At 35.3% G+C, this 21,977-nt stretch overlaps 1 protein-coding gene across 1 annotated transcript; it reads right to left on the minus strand.

Annotated features, from left to right (window-relative positions):
- Nucleotides 1-1,668: 1,668 nt before the first annotated feature.
- Nucleotides 1,669-20,801, minus strand: LOC141291983 (short transient receptor potential channel 2-like). Its single transcript, XM_073823967.1, has 22 exons — nucleotides 20,727-20,801; nucleotides 19,986-20,127; nucleotides 19,738-19,893; nucleotides 17,383-17,543; nucleotides 17,184-17,266; nucleotides 16,930-17,090; nucleotides 16,756-16,822; nucleotides 14,760-14,902; nucleotides 14,400-14,635; nucleotides 12,763-12,783; nucleotides 10,212-10,904; nucleotides 9,913-10,122; nucleotides 9,671-9,835; nucleotides 5,780-5,954; nucleotides 5,480-5,680; nucleotides 5,227-5,389; nucleotides 5,050-5,142; nucleotides 4,767-4,959; nucleotides 4,555-4,682; nucleotides 3,992-4,067; nucleotides 3,675-3,792; nucleotides 1,669-2,573 (listed from the first exon to the last, which is right to left on the minus strand). The coding sequence occupies exons 1-22, from the start codon at nucleotides 20,769-20,771 to the stop codon at nucleotides 1,669-1,671; spliced, it is 4,335 nt and encodes a 1,444-aa protein (XP_073680068.1). The 5' UTR covers nucleotides 20,772-20,801.
- Between the last annotated feature and the right edge of the window lie 1,176 nt (nucleotides 20,802-21,977).

Consider the following 21,977-nt stretch of genomic DNA (forward strand, 5'->3'; position numbering starts at 1 on the left):
AGATGTTACTACATTTTGAATGAAGTTAACCTGTGGCAAATTAATTTGAATGGTCAGAATTTGGAAAGGGTCATGTTTTAATAAAACGTCTAACAGCTGAAAATGCATATCAGAGCAAAACCAAACCCCGAGGTAAAAAAAAAAAAAAAAAAACTGGATTGGATCAAGCCACACATCAGAGTTCAGGAAAAAAAAATCAGCTGCATTGAAGGTTCACAGAAGCATGTAGCCTTCATTATCCATAATGGAAGATGATTGGAACAACTAGGACTCTTCCTAGAGCTGGTGTCCTGGCCAAACTGAGCAATTGATGGAGAAGCGCTTTGGTAAGACAGGTGACCAAGAACCTGATGGTCACTCTAGTTCTTCAGAACTCCCATGATCATATGTGGACATAGGAGAGACCTACAGAAGAACATCACTGCAACACTCCAACTATCTGGGCTTTACTCAGTCCTCTCCTCAGTGAAGACACACAAAAACACATTCAGAATCTGCAAATAAGCATCTAAAGACCCTCATACTGTGAGAAACAAGGTTCTCTGGTCTAATAAACCTCAATTCCAAGCATCATGTTTGAAGCAAACTAGACACTGCTCACCTTAAGAGTACCATCTCAAAAGTATGGAGGTAGCAGCTTCATGCTGTGGAGCTGTTTTTCAGCAGCAGGGACTGAAGGAATCGTCAGAGTAGAAGAAAAGCTCAATGCACCAAAATATTGAGCCTTAATGAAAACCCAGCCCAGAGCATTCAGAACCTCAGACTGGGCCAAAGGTTCACCTTCCAAAAGGACAATGACCCTAAGCACATAGCAAAAGTGGCTTATAGACAACTCTGTGAATGTCCTTGAGTGCCCCAGCCACAGCCTAGGCTTGAACCCAATCAAACATTTCAGGAGAAACCTGGAAATGTGCGTCTACCCTCATCCAAGCTGGCAGAACTTGAGAGGTGAAGAGGTGAGGAGAAGAATGGCAGATAATTGCCAAATGCTGTTGAGTGAAGCTTGTCGCATCATACCCAAAAAGACTTGAGGCTGTAAAGGTAAGAACTGTGTTAAGGGTATGAATACTTATGCAATGTACTTTTTAAAGTTTTTTTTCTTTATTTTAAATACATTTATGAAGTTTTGACAATTGTTTTTGCATTGTCATTAGGGAGTATGGAGTAATTTAAAGCAGTTTAACATAAGGCAGCAACATAAAATGTGAAAAAAAAAAACACACAAAGGGGTATGAATACTTTCGCAAGTCAGTGTATCTTTAGTGTCACATGATCCTTCAGAAATCTTTCAGTGCGTTCCAAACGGGAAATATCGTCCTCTGAAGGGCACTTCGGAGGCCACCATATTGAAGGGTCATTCCAATTCGAAGTGCTCAAATTGGCCACTTCAAAGCGCCCTTCAGTAGTTAATGTGATGAACTACACTTGTGTGAACAGACTCTAAACATTCACTAAAATTACTTTAAAAAAAAGCTGAAAGCTCTAGTTTCATTTGTTTTTAGGTGACTTGGTTTGACATTTTGTGTGACAAGAGTGTCCAAATACTTTCTGAGGCCACTGTAACGAAGCGTTTTATTATCTTAAAACACTAAAAATGCTCTCAGCTAGGTTCATGGTTCTCATAAGCTAGTCATTTCGAACTAATCTTGTACAAACCAATTCCAATCTTTAAGGACTGCTAGTTGAGAGGTCAAATTCTTGAGAACCAAAACCGGTGTCTTGGGAGTCATCACTGCCGGTTGGAGATGACAATTGGTTTCCAATGAAACTGAAATTCCTCTCTAGCTTTTCCTCTATTCTCTTTGCTAAGAAACTCACTAGGCTTGACTGATTCAGGTCAATCTTGATGCCCTCACCTGCATTCTCATTGATGACTTCAACTACAACCTCATCTTCTGTTGTTCCACTACTTTCCTCAACTTCTCCATTTTCCTCAGTCTCAGCTTCATTTAGATCTGTTCCTCCTGTCTCCTCATCTGTATTTAATTCATCCACATTATCAGTGGCTTCCTCTGCTATTGTCTCATCTTCGTTTTCCCCACTAGCTTCACTTTCAGCATCTGCATTGGACTCTATATCTATGACTGTCTCGCTTGTATTCCCTGTCTCTGTATCATTTTCAGCCTCCTCCTCCTTCTCTTCATCCATGCTAATCTCAGTGACATCATCATTTCCTGTCTCTTCTCCCCCCTCTGTCTCATTCTTGTCTTCCAGAGCATTATCTATTTCTCCCTCACTGTTTTGCTCTTCATTTGCCTTCCTGTCTGGCTCTGTATCAGCGGTTGGTGACTCCTGCACGTCTGCAGTCTCTTCATCCTTCTCTTTGACAGTCTCCTCAGCTGGTTCTTCATGGAGTATAGGCTCATGTAATGGAACAGTGTTTCTTTCATCACTGTTGAAGCCCTTGAAGTTGTTTTTGGCTCCAACGATGTACTTCCCCAGGAAAGAAGATCCTTCTGATGGGTCTCCTTTGGGGTTGTCTGAGTGGCCAATCATGCTTGTTTGAATGCGTTTCATTTCAGCGTGTAGCTGGACGATCACTTTGCTCAGCTCTGTGATCCTGTTCCCAACGTCTGGAAGAAAGACATTCCAGATCAAGTCAGAATTTTTCAATGCATGTGAAAACTACAGTATAAATATACTTGTATATTTTGCTGTATAAAGGGGACTGGAACCCACTGTAGGGGTCCTAAGCAAACTTATAATGAGGCCTTAAATAGGACCAAACATGCATCGAAATAAGATTAAACAACAAAAAATGTAGATATTTTCTCATTTTAATTCACCCCTTTGACTTTTTTTCTTTGAAGAGCCTGAATTCCCACAGAAAAAAGTGGTGTTTAAAGTATCATTTATAAACCGGGAAAAGTCATGTAAATAGATTTATAATGTTTTTGTATTTATGCCAAGCTCATTAGTCCTTATCCAGTAATTCATGAGCTTTTGAATACTGTTGAGGACAAAGTTTGAAAAGTTTGAAAAGTATATTATATAAAGTATATATGTATATATCTATGGGCCATTTTACAGAATTGGTGCAAACTGCTGTCCAAAAAAACATTTAAAAACATTTAAGTATTCAAATCTAAGATGTTTACTAAAATCCTTCTATTATCTATTGAAGCCCACAATAATATTTAAAATATTAGTAAGCTTAATATATTTAAAATAATCAATTATTGGTACTTTCAATTGGGAGGTGGCTGTCCCAAACCCCTAAATATCAACTTATGAAAATTATATTGAAATAATATTTGTATTTTTCCCCCATTGTTTTTAAAAGTATCTTTTTAATTCTTTTAAATAGTGAAGTTAAAATTATATATATATATATATATATATATATATATATATATATATATATATATATTATATTTTCTTTGTAAATTATAAAACTTTATGTACAAAAATGTCCCGAATTTTCATGTCACTACCAAAACAGTTTATGTTTTAGTCCATTGGCTGAGTATGATCAACTTTTTGCCTTTTACAAAGTAAAATTACACTTAATATTAATAACACAATATTGTTAAACTGTAACTGTTATTGATTTACCTTTAATTTTTTTATATAAAATATCAAAAATATATATTTACAATGTAGATGTAAGCAAAATCTTACATGTCAATATAACCCTTCTAATTAAATGATATAATACTGTGTTTCAGTCTTACCTTTGCGTTTCGACTCTTCAAACTCTCTCCTGGCAGATTCGATGTAACGCTGGACCAGAGCGCGTATGACCTGCTGTCTGTAGGGAATACGGTTCTCCCCTGCACCCATGTCATCCTTCTGTGTTATATTTCAAAAAGATTTACAGAAGGCATGGGTTTTGTTGAACATAATATATTTAAGTCAGTTATTAAAATTTTTCATCAAAAACTGCAATGAAAAACATTATTGAGCAAATTAGCATAAGTATGAAAGTAGACCCTCGAAACTTAATATTGAATGAAGGTGAGTTGTAATCCTGAAAGACTGAAAAGTGTACCATAGACGCAAGCGGAGGGTAGTCTGAATCAGAGTTACAGTTGAAGCAGCAGCAGCAGATCCGTCTGACAATTCCTCTAAAATATAAAGAAAAAAAACTGGGATCAAAATGACATTTTCTCTTCTGCAATTAGTTTGAACTAAACTGAGTGCCACTTAAAAATAACACAGGGGACAACTGAGGGACTCATATGCAACTATTAGAAAAGTTTCAAACGCTCACTGATGCTTCAGAAGTAAAAACGATGCATTAAAAGCCGGGGGTGTAAACTTCTGAAACGAATGAAGATGTGGACATTTTTTATTATTTTGCCTAAATATCATATATTTTTCATTTAGTATTGCCCTTCAGAAGCTACAGAAGATACTTACATGTTTCCCAGAAGGCAAAATAATTCTGTAAAGCAACTGTAGATATGCAATTAATAATAATCTAATGCAATTATTTTTTTAAAATCATATGCCAATTGTTTGTTTTGCCCTTGAATTCTTTCATTTTATTTTTAAGTGGTACTCCTAGCACTCAATAATGGACTCATCAAATAAGAGCTGCAAATAAGCGACCTTAAAAGATAGAAAACGGCCTTTGGAGAGGGGATGATGTTGAACGGGACAGGCATAGTCAGTCCTTCTCTGAAGTAACTCAGGTAGAGCTTTGAACGGGCAAATTTCCACTCTACATCAGCATCATCCTACAGGGAAGAACAATTTAGGTGAAACACCAAGCTTATATTGTTACTGTAGACATTACATCAGGGTCAGTTCCTCAGGTTTACCTCGATCTTCTGAAAAGAGTTGGTGATCATGGCAATGAGCATGTTTAGAAGTACAATGACAATGATCAGGGTGTAGATGCCATAAAGGATTCGGCCAACAAACTCAGCCAAAACAAAGTCAGGCATGTCCACATAGGTCTGGTCGGCCATGCCAAACATAGTCCAGAAGAGGAAGCTGAAGGTTTCATTTAGCCTGTAAATATAAACAGATGTGACGTTGCTCTATTATCTCAAACTCGGCTAATTTCTGCAGCTTTTACCAAATGGATAAAACATAAAATACCTTCCAAGATTAGGGGAAATCATATATGGGACATAGATATTGTTGACGCCACACAGGAAGGCAGTTCCAATGATCACCAAAATGAACATAAATCTGAAGAGAAAAGCATTGTTGCTTAAATGTTTTTTCTAGATATTATTTTTTTTTTTCTTTATAACCAACACAACACAGCAATACCTCATCATGTCGTCAATCATCTTTCCAATGGAGATCTGCAGGGTACCAAGAGACTCGTGTGCTGGTAGGATGTAGGCCAGGCGAGTGAAACTCAGCATGCTGGTCACCGCAAACAGCACCTCGGCGATGAACTGGGGATCCTCCTGATGCCACTCATTACGCACTGTAATGCCACAAATACAATACTGTAGAGCTGCCACGTTGTAGGATAAATATGATGGTTATTAAAAATATGATGGTTATTTTCTCTCACTAGTCTCGGTGAAGTAGACACACTCGTCTTCTTTCTCAGGTAACTGGCAGATAAAGTGGACCTTGAGCAAGATGACCAGTCTTAGGGCAAATGAAGCCAGGTACATGCTAAGAACCATCACATCTAGACAGTTCCACCAGTCCAGGAAATAACTTCTCAAGCCCTCAATCCAAATTTCCTTACACTCGAACCAGAAAAAACCTGTTTGAGAAGACCACTCAATTATTGTAATGAAGACTTGAAGTTGAAGATGTTGCAGCAAAATGAATGTTTTTATGAAATGTGGTTCCTGAGACCTACCAACCACCCAGACCATGTGGAAGGAGCTGTGCAGAATGGTGTGTTGACGAGAGGCAAAGCTGTCTCGATACACCTCCATGGCAATAGATTCCCCCAGAAGCGTGATCAGGAACCACATATATGAAGCCGAATGGAGGAGGAACTTAATCACTGGGATTTTTAGAGTCTTCCCCAACTGAGAAGAAAACACAAGATCGTTCACTTTTTAGTAAAAAATGTCTGTTAGACAGAGCTGGGAAGTAACTGATTTACTTACTACATGTAATCTGGGTTACGTAATCAGATTTCAAAAATTAAGTACTTGTAATTAGATTTACAATATTCATACAACACAACATACAATACTCGTAATCAGACTACAGTTACTTTTTTATTGATTGCATAACATTATTTACACAATGTCAATAAATTATTGATCATTTCAATAATATAGTAGTCAGGTAGATACACAGCATTTGACCACTGGATTTACAAAAATCATTTCAGGAAATGTTTTAAAATTGTGTGAACTATTGATAAAAACATTGATTTTTATTCTAATTATCACTCTGTAGGTTATTTAACCATGCGTTTCTACGTCTTTGGAAGGCTTTTATATTTCAAACACATAAAAATGCACAAATTCTTTTTGTCATCTGATCTTCTTAGATCCTCTTATATTTCACAAACACTGGCTTGGGAAACCTTGACGTAATGTAATGTTTAAATAACAACAAATAGAATATGTTTTCTTATTCTTTGTATTTTATGTCAGTATGGTACAAGAGTATTCTATTTAAATCAAAGTGATAAACAAGTTACATCAAAAGTAATCTAAAAGTAGCCGGATTATATTACCTAAAATCTGTAATGTATTGGATTACGTTACTAACTACAGTTTTTGTCATGTAATTTGGAATCAGTAATGGATTACAATTTGTAAGTAATCTAACCCAGCTCTGCTGATAGAATAGTCTTGCGATGGACCATCTGTCTAGGGTGTTTCCCTGCCTTTAGCCTGAGACACTATGATAGATTCCAGCATCCCTACAGCATTTTGGAGAATGAGCGGATGGATGGAAGCCTGTTACACTAAAAGACTTTATAAACCTGAGGAAACAGTTTGCACTTAAAGGTTGTATCAGCGATTTCTAGCCTAAAACATAAAGTGTCAATTTCAGCTGACCTTTCTTCACGATCCTACTGGTGCAGGGATGTGAGGGAGGCGGAGCGAAAGTTCACAACACCCACCCCCTGACGCTGATTGGTTGGAACACTGTTTGTTTATCTGTGGAAAGGTTGGTAGTGCCGATTGTTTTTTTTGGCATATCTCGGACCCTAGGCTGACCAGAGAGACGCGGTTTTTTCACAGACAATTTATGGGGCAGGCAGCGAGCGGATCGTGATGAAAGGTCAGCTGAATTTGACACTTTATGTTTCAGGCTAGAAATCGCTGATACAACCTTTAATTTGTTTGGGTTGATTTCTTTCAATGTGTCGAGTGAAGAAAAAAGGAAAAAAAGTCTACCCAGCATTTCTCAGTACATTACACAACTAATTACTAATATGAATATATATAATATGTGAATAATATAAACTTCTCATTGTTTTTGAATGATTAAAATGCTTCTGTAGTTACCATAGCAATCGTTTACAATGAACAAGCAAGAAGTTGCTGACATTAGTACAGCTAGAGCAACATACACGCATTCTAAATTTGATTATTGTAGCCACCCACAACCTAATCATAAACTCTGATCTTCAGTACAACGGCAACCACAAAAACCCAACAAAACAGAAACTCTTCTAAATGTCAAACATAACTAAACATAAAAACTAACAGATCTGTCCCTGTGTGCAAAAGATAATAAAATAAAACTTAGTTTCAACATTTTTTCTCATGATCTACCTCTATGCAAAGCATGCTGGAAAATTCACTGCCCAGTTTCAGTTAATGTAAAAGAGAAAGTGAGTTGGTAGTTCCAGTAAATTTAAGTAGATTACATAGTTAAAGGGTTAGTTCACCCAAAAAGAAAATTCTGTCATTAATTACTCACCCTCATGTCGATCCAAACTCGTAAGACCTTTGTTCATCCTTGGAACACAAACGAGCATATTTTTGATGAAATCCGAGAGTTTCGGACCCTGCATAGACAGCAATGCAACTGACATGTTCAAGTCTTAGAAAGGTAGTAAGGACATTGTTAAAATAGTCACTGTGACATCAGTCTTCGACGCGCATTCACAGGGGTACCACGATGATAAATTTGTTATTTTCATTTACTTTGTGCACAAAAAGTATTCTCGTAGCTTCATAAAATAAAAGTTGAACCACTGATGTCACATGGACTATTTTATCAAAGTCCTTACTACTTTTCTGGGCCTTGAACATGTCAGTTGTGTTGCTGTCTATGCAGTGTCAGAAAGCTCTCGGATTTGATCAAAAATATCTTAATTTTGTATTCTAAAGATGAAGGAAGGTCTTAAGGTTAATTTTCATTTTTGGGTGAACTATTCCTAGATCGAACACATACATTTAGTTAAATAGAAGCAAAATGTTCAGCAATTGTGTGGCTTGCGGTAAACAGGCGCCGTCAGAATGAGAGTCCAAACAGCTGATAAAAACAACACAATAATTTACAAGTAATCCACACGACTTCAGCTCATCAGTAAATGTCTTGTGAAGTGAAAAGTTTTTGTTAAAAAACGAAATCTATCATGAAGGCATTTTAAACTTTAAACAGTTACTTCTGGTCAAAATGTGAACCCATAATCTATAATTTCCCTCTAGTGAAAAAGGCCATCCCCTGTTTTCCTCTAACATCAAAATCCACTGACATATTTGCTTAGAATTGTTTTGGACTGTTTTCGCTTATAAACACTGCTTGATCTGTGCATATTTCTCTCCTGATTAAGACAAGGTAACCTTTTGCAACCTAATCTCATGGCGAAAACATACCTGTAGAAAAGTAGGTGGAAAATAGGTACATATTATTGCAGTTTCCAACAGAAATGAACACTAGAGGTGGTAAGACAGTGAACACTTGTAATAGTTTTTGCACACAGTTATGATTACAGCTTCATATGTTTCGCTTTCCGGATGTAACAGGCTTGCTCGGTAGCTCAGCCAGGATAAAACTGGACTTAGGATTCGGAATCCTTGGTTATGAATCCAATGAAAAACATGACTTATGATGAAAAACCTGATAGATGAGAGATTAAAAAATAAGCATGCGTTTGATTTTTATGACACATTCGCTTTTGTTCATACTATCAGGTAGGTTTATGTGTAGGGCAGATTGTTTGTTATTTTAAAATGTCCCAGAGCGTTACAGTTACGGTGCCATTTCCTGTCAGAACTGCGGTGATACGTACAAAACCAACGTCACATAAAAAGTACCATATGTACGTTAATCTGTTCCGGGGGAAAAAACAAACACTCTTTTAGCGCCACTTAGTAGAAACACTCTTTGGTACGTATTGTGCATCTTGCGAAAACGTTCCCACAAGTACGTTTTTGTCATGATACCAAGTTGCCCTTTCACTGGAAAGAGCAATATTATGCATATAGGAGTAATATAGATAGAAGGTAAAAAAAACTTCATAATGATTGATTTTCATTTTACAAACACACAGCTTTTCACTTCAGAAGATATTAATTGACCGAACTCATCATCTGGATTACTTCTAGATTATTGTGATGTTTTTAACAGCTGTCGGCACCCATTCACTTCAGATGATTCATTGGTGAGCAAGTGATATATTGCTAAATTTCTCCAAACCTATTCTGATGAAGAAACAAGCTCATCTACACCTGCATGGGATGGTCTGAGTTTGAGCAAATTTTAATTTTGTGCTAAACTATTCCTTAAAGTAAAGAATGCTTGAAAGTTGAATATATTTGGCAAAAACCTTTGACTTTGGTGCGATCCAGTAGATGAGGCAAAGGAAAGGCATGGTCAGGAAGATCCCAAAAGACACCAGGAGCTTCCATGCTGTTCTGCTGCCCCTCCAACCTGAAAGGTTCCCACACCAGATGGAGGAGAGCACCTGCTGGCAGATCGGGTGGGCTACAAACTGAAGCACAAACAATGGTTAGCAAAATGAATAAATAGCAATGCATGTTTTTTCTTGTTTAAATCTTGGGATCCTACTTGTTTTTGATTATAGTTGACGGCAAGCCTTAAGCGAGCCAAGTTTGGAATGCCCTCCTCAAACGCCTGCTGGTCCAGCTCGTCTTCGCTGTCTTCATCCTTATCACCAAGGCTGTTCAGGATGGTGGTGACTTCACTTTGGTTCCGGCACATTCCAAGCAGCTCCACGGCAAACTCCTGGCACAGCTGCTCCAGGGCAATATACTGAGGCTGTATAAAGCAAAGGAGACAGTGGTTGAGAGAAATTATGCAAGCGATTTTAGTAACATATTAATTTTAGATCTGAAGCGTTACTCAACCTTAAATTCAGGTTCCTTTTTAGAGAGCTTGCGGAGATCCCTGCTGAGTCGAAAGGCAGTGAGCATGGCATCTTCTGCGGTGATAGACAGGTAAGCACGGCTGGCAATACCTCGGTAGGTGTTGATACGAGACAACGAGAACTTGAGCAAATCATATTGCCGTCCATTCCTGCACTCCAGACACACGCATGAGATTTTATGCGGCCAAGGAATTTCATGACCTTTCTGATTAAGCATTGTCACAATGTCATACAGATCCTTCTGACAGGCTAATGTCAATGGTGTCACTCCGGGGGCAAACTGGGAATCGTCAATGGAGTGGTCAAAAATGGCCATTGAGAATGAGCGAACATCCATCTTGTTTCCCTTCTCGAGATCAAGCCTGTCCAGGAGACGCTTGACCACACGAGGCTGGTTGGTGTCCACGGCCACCAGAAGAGATTCGTGGATTTGCCGGAAGTCAAACTTGACCCCGTGGAGAAGGGTGTCCATGGTGTCCTCGTTTCCCAGTCGGATGGACAAGTTCAGCGCTTCTCTCCATAGCCTGTCCTCAGAGTCGTCCAGCTGGCGGATGATGCCGTCACCCGTCTTCAGCAGCGAAGAGACCATGTTCACGTTGCCCTCTCGGATGGCTCCGAGGAGCTCCGGAGGGAAGCGGAACTTCTTGTTCACAATCTCGCGCCATTGTTCTGGCTATTCATAGGGGAGATAAACAACATCTTAATACATCAAAATATCTGTAAAACAGGAATACAACACTAAGCACTAGACATTTGTTGGAAGTAATGCTTATATATCATTTCACCAATTGTTTCTTGTACCATTTCACTGGTCAAGAAACAAAAATACAGTGTCCAAATGTTCAAGAGTCCATACTGAAAATGTGGGATTCAGACCTCAACACACTTCCAATAGGGCCACAAAATGGCTTGAAATAATTTAAATCCAGATGTAGGGCCCTATGAAATCCATTTTATATTTTCACAAATTCTGTTCCAAATTCCATTTTAATTTGTTTTAATGGTTAAATTAAAAAATATTAACAAAAATGTCAAATTTAGTTTTATTTTGACCAAATTCTGTTTTCCAAATATTTTACAGACAATAATCCATTTTGAGTTTTGTGTGTACTGACCTACTTTTGATTTATTCATCCCAAAATCGTAAAATTCGGTGACATTCCACATTATACAGCAAATTCCATTTTGATTCCGTGATTCTGTCCGCATTTCTCTATTTTAATTTAAGAAACCATATATTTTCATGATCTTAAAATATATTAAAATAATTGAAATAAAATAATTTTTATACATTTCTATATTGAAAAAGTCATGGAAATCTCAAAAAGTCATGTCATTTTTATATTTTAACTAACATAGCTTTTTCTATTTTTTAATCTAAACCTAACATTTTTTGGACAGTAAAAATTTTGAATCTTTTAAAAAAGTCTCTTCTGCTCGCCAAGCTTGCATTTATTTGATCCAGAGTACAGCAAAAACAGCACAATTTTGAAATATTTTTACTATTTAAAATAACTGCTTTCTATTTTCATGTATTTTAAAATGTAATTTATTCCTGATTTCAAAGCTGAATTTTTATCATTATTACTCCAGTCAAATGATCCTTCAGAAATCATTCTAATATTCTGATTTGCTGCCCAAAAATATTTTTAATTATTATTATGTTGAAAACAACCGAGTAGATTTTTTCATGTTTCTTTGATGAATAGAAAGTTCAGAAGCAGCATTTATCTGAAATAGAAATCTTTTGTAACATTATAAATGTCTTTATCATCACTTTTGAACAATTTAAAGCATCCTTGCTAAATAACTATACTAATATAGTGACTCTAAGCTTTTGAATGGTATAGTGTATAATGTTACAAATGCTTTTTATTTCAGATAAATGCTGATCTTTGGACCTTTTCATCAGAAAATCCTGAAAAAATGTACTCAACTGTTTTAATTATTGATAATAATAATAATAAATCCCTGAAAAGCAATACAGCATCTTAGAATGATTTCTGAAGGATCATGTGACACTGAAGAATGGAGCAATGATGTAGACAAGTTAGCTTTGAAATCACAGGAATAAATTACATTTTTAAATACATTCAAATAGAAAACAGTTTTTTTAAATAGTAAAAATATTTCAAAATGTTACTGTTTTTGCTATACTTTGGATCAAATAAATGCATGCAGGCTTGGTGAGCAGAAGATAATTCTTTAAAAAACACTATTGACTGGTAATGTAATGTAATATATATTTAGCAGCTGCTTTTATACAAAGCGACTTACAAATGAGGACAATGAAACCCATCAAACAAAACAGCAATAATACACAAAGTACGCATAGTACGATTTTTTTTTAGGTCACTAATGAAATACACTACTGAAATGTGCTACTTTTTACCCAAGATATTATGCTGATAATAGAATTTGTCACAATAGAATGGAGAAAAATGTAATAAATTAGAAAAACACAGATTTTGTAGTGCCTTAAATATCAATTCTGACAAATAGACACACAATAGACACAAAATATTTCTTACCGTGAGGTTTTCCATCATGGGCTACACTGGGGATATAAATATTACAGTGAGACTGTATCAAAAGATGTCCCACATATCCACTGTATATCCAAAAAGCAAACAAAGCAGCTCCAAAAACCAATCAGTAATGTTTTATGAGGCTCTAATCCTGATCTGAGGAGCGTGATTAAGACACTAGTTATGCGAGTCCACTGGTTCGCCACCACTGAGGAGTCAAAACACGGGTGAATGATTTCATACTGAACAAACCAAATAACAGGTACAATTCCCTAAAGGGCACAACCAATTAAAAATGCAACCGTAACATTATGTTGCATCCCATTAGAGCTCACTAAGGACTTCTGAATTTCCACTCCCCCATCAGTGCACTTCCTCCTTTCAACACCTCTGTAAACATCAGGCCTCAACAATAAGGCAGGCCCCATGACACAAGGTCAGCGTCTGAGAAAATTGAAAATGAATAGGATAAAGATAACTCTTTACAATAAGGTTCATTAGTTAACATGAACTAAGAATGAACAAGCATTTAATAATCTTAGTTAATGTTAATTTCAGCATTTATTAATGCATTATTCAAATCACAAGTTGTTTGTTAACATTAGTCAATGCACTGTGAACCAACATGAACAAACAATGAACAACTGTATTTTTATTAACTAACATTAACAAAGATTAAAAAATAGTTAATCAAATGTATTGTTCCTTGTTTGTTCATGTTAGTTGAGTACATGAACTAATGTTAACAAATGACACCTTATTATAAAGTGTTACCAACATAAATTATTAAAACATTATTAAACTATGAAAACATATAAAGGTCTTTCTTTTTTATCTAAAAAGTAAAAATGTAATGTTTTTCTGACACATATACACTACACTTTGAAGTTTGGAGTCGGTAAGGGAACATTATTAAGAAACTAATACTTTTATTCAAAAAGGACACATTAAATTGATTAAAAGTTAAGGTAAAGACATTTATAATTTCTATATCAAATAAATACTGTTAATTTGAAGTAATGAATCAGTTTCCTCAAAAATATTAAGCAGATCAACTGTTTTCAATTTTTCAATAATAATAATAAGAAATATTTTTGAGTGCCAAATCAGCATATTAAAATAATTTCTGGAAAATTCAATAATGAAAATATTGCTGATGAAAATTCAGATTTAATATAAACTACATTTTAAAATATATTAAAGAAAACTGTTTTTATTGTAATAATATTTCAAAGTATTACCGTTTTTACTGTATTTCTGATCAAATAAATGCAGACTTCTTTTTTAAAAAAAGGAAATAAACCAATAAACATACATGTATATATATTCACTTTTAAATCGAAACAAATCTGAACTTTCTAAATAATATATTTTATATTTATGAAGACATATTGTAATTAATTACAAACAATGGTTTATTGTAACATTCTGATATCAAAGAAGGTGAAAAGCAGATAAGATGACATATTTACAGTCAAAACATGTTTGCCAGTCAAACATTTCATAACGACCAATGTTATAAAGTGTCTTTAAAAACAATAAAAATACAGTCTCAGGAGTTTTGTCCAAGGCCTGCAAAACCAAGAGAATACCTGACTGGTTTCCGAGACCACATTGTTCTTCTCTCAGTTCAGCCACACAGTACTTGGCTCTAGCGTGTCTCCACAGGTGCTGGCGTGCTGCTGGATACGGTCTGGGGGGAATCGGAAGGAGCAAAGAGGACATGGAACCATATGCTCATCTGCGCCAGAGCCAAAAACAGAAGAGTGTCTTGAGCTCACGACCTCTGTTTCTTCCCTGAGTCCCATGAGCTCTGCTGAACCAGAATCCAGGCAGGTGGAAGCATGGAAAGGCAGATAATCAGGACTGAAGGATTCTATGTGGATAAAAAGCAACAGGAATAGAAGAAGAGCTTGTGAGCAGTAAATTATGACCCAAAGTCATAGATCTATTTGCTTGCAAAAATCCTCTTCAAATGGGCATTTATGCAATCATATTACCTCCACAAAGAGGACATCTCGTCTCAGGAGAGTCCTGTGGAGCCTGTTGGGTACTTCTGTGTGGGCTTGTTGAGCTGGGCTTATGGGTGGATGTTGTAGGTCTGGATCTCTTCCGTGGAGTGCCACTGTTTATAAGGCTCTGCCTGAATGACCACCATTGAATACAGAATATACAGGTCTATAAAAATGATATACAGAGTGAAGAATATACACTACCTGCATTTATTTAAACCAAAGTACAGCAAAAACAATAAAATAACTGTTTTTTATTTGAATATTTTTCAAAATGTAATTTATTCCTGTGATCAAAGCTACATTTTCTGATCTGAAATATTATTTTGTAACATCATACACTATACCATTCAAAAGTTTCAAGTCAGTATAATTTTTTTTTCCATTTTCAAAGAAATGATAGAAATTAATACTTTTATTTAGCAAGGACGCTTTAAATTAATCAAAAGTGATGATAAAGACATTTATAATGTAACTAAAGATTTCTATTTCAGATAAATGCTGTTTTTCTGACCTTTATAATTCATCAAATAAAAAAAAATCTGCTCAGCTTCTTTCAACATAATAATAATAATAATAATAATAATAAATGTTTTTTAAACAGCAAATCAGAATATTAGAATGATTTCTGAAGGATCACATGACTAGAGCAATGACGCTAAAATTCACTTTTAAAATCTGAAAAAAAAATGCATTTTAAAATATAATCAATTAGAAAACAGCTATTTTAAATAGTAAAAATATTTTTTAAAAATTACTGGTTTTGCTGTACTTTGGATCAAATAAATGCAGGCTTGTTTAGCAGAAGATATTTCTTTAAAAAACATTATAAATCTTACTGTTCAAAAACTTTTGACTAGTAGTGTATACAGAGTCTGGGGCCACTAGTGAAACTAGTGAAGACATTTTGATATAAATGATCAAAATAGCATATCAACGTGAGTTCTTAGCATTCTTGTTTTAATATTTAGTTTGTTTTTTGGTTAAAAGCAACACCAAAGCTGCATAACCTCTATAAATTTGTTAAACCTTTCAAAAGTTCTCCAATGAAAACACATGTTTGTTACATTAAATATAACTTTTAACAAATGAATATAAATATAATAAAAAAATGAAAAATGTTTGTTTTCTTAATCTTAACACTGTTTTCTTGTAAAAGCCACTGCATAAATAAACATAAATAATATTGTTAAAAGGTATTTTTAAGAAATTAATTAAACTTTTGTTCAACGATGATGCTTTAATTTGATCAAAAGTGACAGTAACACTTTTACACAAACTTTCTATTCATCAAAGAATCTTAAAATATATGTATCAGTTTCAACAAAAATATTAAACAGTACAACTGTTTTCAACATTGATAATAATAAGAACATTTCTTGAGCACCAAATCAGCATGTTAGAATCAATTTTGAACAATCATGTGACATTAAACTAGAAAACTTTTTAAATCATAGTATTTCACAATATTACTGTCTTAACGTTTGTTTGTTTTTTATTAAACAATAATATCAAATATATATACACTGAGTAATGTTAAAGATATAAAAACTCCTCTCTACACTGACCTAGCACTATTTTCATCAAGCTCTGGGAACCCCTTCGCAAACATGTCCAAACTCTTCAGCTTGACCCTGTTCTTTGTGATTGAGTCCCCACCCCCAACTCGGTACTGGATACTAGTTTTGGTCAGCACACTGTAGACCTGTATTTTCTGTATGTAAGATTGCACTAGTGTTTTTTTTTTTGTCCCTTTTTTTTTTGTCTCTTTTTTTTTTCCAAAATACCCTTCAGTGTATTTGCCTACTGTTACATGTTTTTGTTGTCCTTTATTTTGTATCTTTTGTGTATTAAAAATGTATAAATAAAACTTAAAAAAAAAAGATATAAAAACTCAAATGTGCTTATTTGTGGTCAGAATCAAAACAAAACTCTATATCAAAACTGTGTGTATCCTTCATATCAGACTTTTCTCAATTCATACCGTGCTTTAGACTTTTTCCTTTGCTCCTGAGGAGTCTTTTTCCGGTCACTGGAAGTCCTTAATCCACCTAATTTGGCCCGTAAAAACAAAAACAAAAACAAAAACAACATTTGTATTATGAACAGCATACATTTTTTTCCACTCTGTCTGTGTGCTGGCCAAATAACAACTTGCCTGGTGGGGTTTTCACGTTATCTTCTCTCTGAGGTGTTGTGCTGGATGTAGTACTGGAGGGGGATGTTGACAAGGAGCGTCTGTTTGAGTGGGCGGCTTTGACCATGCGTTCGGCCCGACTCAGACTCCCTGGATTCCTTTGGGCATCTGAAGAGACAGCCCTGAAAGGGAGTACAGAGTGCCTTCTCAATAAAATGCTACTACAAATCTAGTTTTGAGATAAAGAGTAAGTGTCAGACACTCAAATCACACACCCTGTGATTCGTCCAAAAAACGTGTTTTGAATAGCGGGGCTGGAAAGCCACTCCATCACAGATGTCATCTTTTCTGGTGTGCGCTGTGAAACAATTCATAACAATTCAAATAGTTGCTGTGCCGCTGGATATATGGTATAAGAAAAGGTAGTTTGCTTTAAACACAACAATATGATAAAACCTTCAGCAAATCTCTAACCAGATTTTCAGGAGCAATATCTGGGGAATCTTCAGCCTCGTCTTCCATGGTGCGAATACGCAGAAAGGATAGACCAAACTGTGACCGTTTGTTGAAAGGCTGAGTGCAGGTTACACGCAGTCTGTCCCAGCTCTCCTCAGCAGCCTGAGGGATAAAATCAGCTGGACATGGACACATTCAAGACATTACTTCAATTCTTTAAATTTCAGTGAGCACAAGTGAATCTTATACAATTGCATACAGTCCACATATTTCACCTATTGCTGGTCTTTAGTCATTTTAGACCAAACAATTTTATGATTTGAATATTTACATTTTTTACTTGAAACTTGGTGACTATGCCACTTGCAGTTTGTACACACTCACACAAAATTGTGGACATGATTAGAAATGCCAAAATGGTTTTTAAAAAATAGTTACATTTATGATCTTCACAATTAAAAAAACTAAGAAAAAGCATGGGAAATACCAAATATATATACAACCTCTTGGGTTACAATCTCCAAATCAGCCATGGTGAAGTCTTGGATAATGTAATTATGTCTAAAAATACTCTTATAAGCAACGAGAGAATACTTTTTCTTTCTGACTCCCACAAACATTTGCTTGATTTTAAATGCTGCATTAATAAAATAACATTAAATGTGTTCTAGTATCTATATTATTTTAATTGAAATAAATGGTGCAACATTGAAAGGTGAATATTGTTTAGTACTGTGAAATCTGCCGACAATACAAACATTAAAGAAAACATATTTTTGAAATCAAAAACAATACATTCACCAAAAAATTTAAATTCTGTCATTAAAGGAGAAGTTCACTTACAGAACACTTGTTTTTATTTACTCACCCCCTTGCCATTCAAGATATTCATGTCTTTATTCTTTAGTCGTAAAGAAATAATGTTTTTTGAAGAAAACATTTCAGGATTTTTCTCCATTATAGTGGACTTCTATGGTGCCCCCGAGTTTGAACTTCCAAAATGCAGTTTAAATGCAACTTTAAAGGGCTCTACACAATTCCAGCGAAGGAAGAATGGTCTAGCAAAACGATCAGTTATTTACTAAAAAAATGTACAATTTATATACTTTTTAATCTCAAATGCTCGTCTTGTCTAGCTCTGCGTTAACAATGTATTCTGGTTCAAAACAGTAAGGGTAGGTCAAAAAACTCTTATCTCATTTTCTCCTCCAACTTCAAAATCATCCTACATTGCTGCACAAGTACCGATCCAGTGTTTACAAAGTGAACATGCAAAGAAGATTACAGTAAATGTCCTTTTCAAAAAAAAGGTAAAACAGCAAGGTAGGACAATTTTGAAGTTGGAGAAGAAAATGAGATGAGTTTTTCAACCTACCCTAACTGTCATGAACCAGAATACACAGAGTTCACACAGAGCTAGACAAGACGAGCATTTGAGGTTAAAAAGTATTTAAATTGTTTTTTTTTTTAGAAAATAACTGATCGTTTCGCTGGATAAGTTCCTTCTTCCTCAGCTGGGATTGTTTAGAGCACTTTGAAGCTGCATTTCAAGTTCAAACTCGGGGGCATCATAGAAGTCCACTATATGGAGAGAAATCCTGAATTATCTGTAAATTTTTGTTCTGCAAATTAACTTCTTTCATTACTCACCCTCACGTTGTTCCAAACCCGTAAGACCTTCGTTCATCTTCAGAACTCAAATTAAGATACTTTTGATGAAATCCGAGAGTTCTCCGACCCATCATAGACAGCAAAGGTTCTTCCACGTTCAAGGTCCAGAAAAATACCAAAAACATTGACAAAATATTCCACGTGACTTCAGTGGTTCAACCGTGGTTTTATGAAGCTACGAGAATACTTTTTGTGCGCAAAAAAGAAATAAATAAATAACTTTATTCAACAATTCTTCTCTTTTGCATCACCCTAGAACCATATTGGAGTGTATCATGATGCATGCGCATGCTCTCCTCTGAATGTAAACAACGTATATGCATGGTGCTCGTATTCCCGTTGCTTCATAAAATTGCGGTTGAACCACTGATGTCACATGGAACATTTTGTTTATGTTCTGTACCTTTCTGTACCTTGAACGTGGTAAGACCCTTGCTGTCTATGGAGGGTCAGAGAGCGATCGGATTTCATCAAAAAAATCTTAATTTGTGTTCTGAAGATGAACGAAGGTCTTACATGTTTGGAACAACATGAGGGTGAGTAATTAATGACAGAATTTTCATTTTTGGATGACACCTTTAATTTCATGAAAAAAAAAATGCTTATTGTCTGTGGTCTGTTTTGACCACCAAGGATCACAAATGTTACCCCTAAGTGAGGAATACCAGAGTTTAAAGTGAAAGTGTTTCACATGCATTATACCTTTTTTAAACATCCGCACATTTTGACGTCCAATGCCTTGTTTCGAGTCCACTGGGCTCATGAGCGTTGCAGTGGGCAGCAGGGTGACATAAGGATGGTCTAATGACCAAGAGGATCGGCCGACATCAATCTGAATGAACGCAGAGCCACAGTTGCCTTCACAAAGAAAGACAGGAAAATCATGTACATTAATATGTCAAGAATACATCAGATAAGAACAGGTGATTTTTATGTTAACACCAACACACCAACATCAATGAATCCTATAGCAGACACTCGCTCCATCTGTAATTCCACCCTGAGAACTCCACTGCGGTCCTGGACGCTGCACAACCAGGGTCTGCTGCTGTCACTGCCATCACACAGATTATTCACACCATTCTTACTATCCTGCAATTCAGTCATATAAGAGAGAAAGTTATAACATGTAACACTTTAATATCTTTTTATTTATTAATTAATCAAATTTGGAAACAATGTTACACTATTTAATAACATGTTAAGTATCATGTAATGCACATTCAAATTGTTAGAAATAAAATAACTTTTATTCTCATATATTTTATCTATTTTATAACTGTAGAAACACGAGAATAATTTATATAATATATATATATATTTGAATGTATATGAACTCTTTGGTAACACTTTACAATAAGGTTTATTAGTTAACAACACTTGTTAACATGAACTGCAAATGAACAATACTTTTAGCATTTATTAATCTTAGTTAATGTTAATTTACTAATGCATTTTTAACGACTGTATTTTTATTAACTATCATTAACAAACATTACTAAAAAGTGTAATAAATGTATTATTCATTGTTCATTTCATATATTAACTAATGTTAACAACTGAAAGTGATACCACTAACTCATCATTACGTAATGTTATTTATGAAAGTTATCATAACAAAATGTTAGATATTACAAGTATTTATTCATTACGGTCTAACCGTTAACAGAACATTTTGAGCAGATATTTACCTGTGATGTAAACGAAACGATATGTTTTATTTTGATGGGAGCCATCGCGAAAACAACTCATTCAACGTGTTGCGTCATCACGTATTCGTTTTTCCCGCCTGAACTCGATAAGTCCACCCACAGCGTCGCCTCATCCGGTTCAGGCAAAACATTGGATGATGCCCTCTCGTGGTCTTTATAATCAGTAAAAATAATAACAACATATTTATTTATTACAAAGAAGCATATTATTTATCAACTACACTTACAATAGTAGTAACAAATCCCAATTTATAATCAACAATTCGTAACAATTGTTACGAAAATTTTAAAACGCACATTTACATTGACAAAAAGCAGTTAAAGCATCTTGCTAAATAAAAATATCAAATAATTTATATATATATATATATATGGCAGATGAAAGTAAAAGCTGTTATTGCAAAGAAGAGTACCCACACACTGCTATCTCAAATCTGCTTTTTAATAACAAATTTGCTTTTTAAACATGTGGTTAGTCTGTGTTTTGTCTTATCTGTTTTAAAGGCACATTCTACTGTTTTAACTTCTAGGAAAAAATGTATTCATATTTATTAAACGGATTATGTTTAACTAAATAAGAAATAAATCCTCAGCGCAGTCATTTGGTCTGACAGGAAAGCATAAAGCCTGGAAATTATACATTCACCAACTGTTTGTTTATCAGTAGTTTCCTGCCTCAGTATCAGTGAGTTTATAGTCCTAACATCACTCTTTATAGACAATGTTTCTGAATCAGAGCTACAAACAATAGAACTAAAGGGAGAATTCATGCATAGATTGTGTTTATTTGATTTCCTGTTCATGTAGGATGTTGGTATGTCTCTGAAGTTTAGATGACGACGGGGATGGGAGACAGATGTTTTGATTATTGGAGTGGAGCCAGTGGGTTACAGCGGCCCCCTGATTCCCCACACCCACATACAACAGATTCACAGGAGGGGCCCGAGAACAGCTGGAGAAGAGAAAGTAACAATAACAACTTTGCACAGGGTTCGAAAATATCAATTTGATTTCCTCAGTGCAATAGTTAAATAAAGCCCAGACATTTTTCTTGTTTTCAGTTTGGTTTCACTCTGGCGATGCATGGAAGATAAGGTAAATAATAATTTCAATAGTCAGGCTATGGTTTCTTCTGCTCTAGTGTTTAAGAATTTTTAAACATGCACCAAGCACAGTATAATCCCCTCTTTAAGGGGCAGATATATGTCTGCAGCTGTCTTCAGCTTTTCC

The sequence above is a fragment of the Garra rufa genome, chromosome 19 (genome assembly GCF_049309525.1).
Source record: "Garra rufa chromosome 19, GarRuf1.0, whole genome shotgun sequence".
Lineage (NCBI taxonomy): Eukaryota > Metazoa > Chordata > Actinopteri > Cypriniformes > Cyprinidae > Garra > Garra rufa.

Excerpts from the sequence above, each read along its gene's own strand:
- LOC141291983 (XM_073823967.1), bottom strand. The coding sequence starts at position 20,771 with ATGGCTCCCATCAAAATAAAACATATCGTTTCGTTTACATCACAG. Across the intron at positions 20,128-20,726 it reads TCGTTTCGTTTACATCACAG|GATAGTAAGAATGGTGTGAA; the intron begins GTAAATATCTGC and ends ACTGAATTGCAG. Across the intron at positions 14,636-14,759 it reads GAGATGTCCTCTTTGTGGAG|AATCCTTCAGTCCTGATTAT; the intron begins GTAATATGATTG and ends TTATCCACATAG.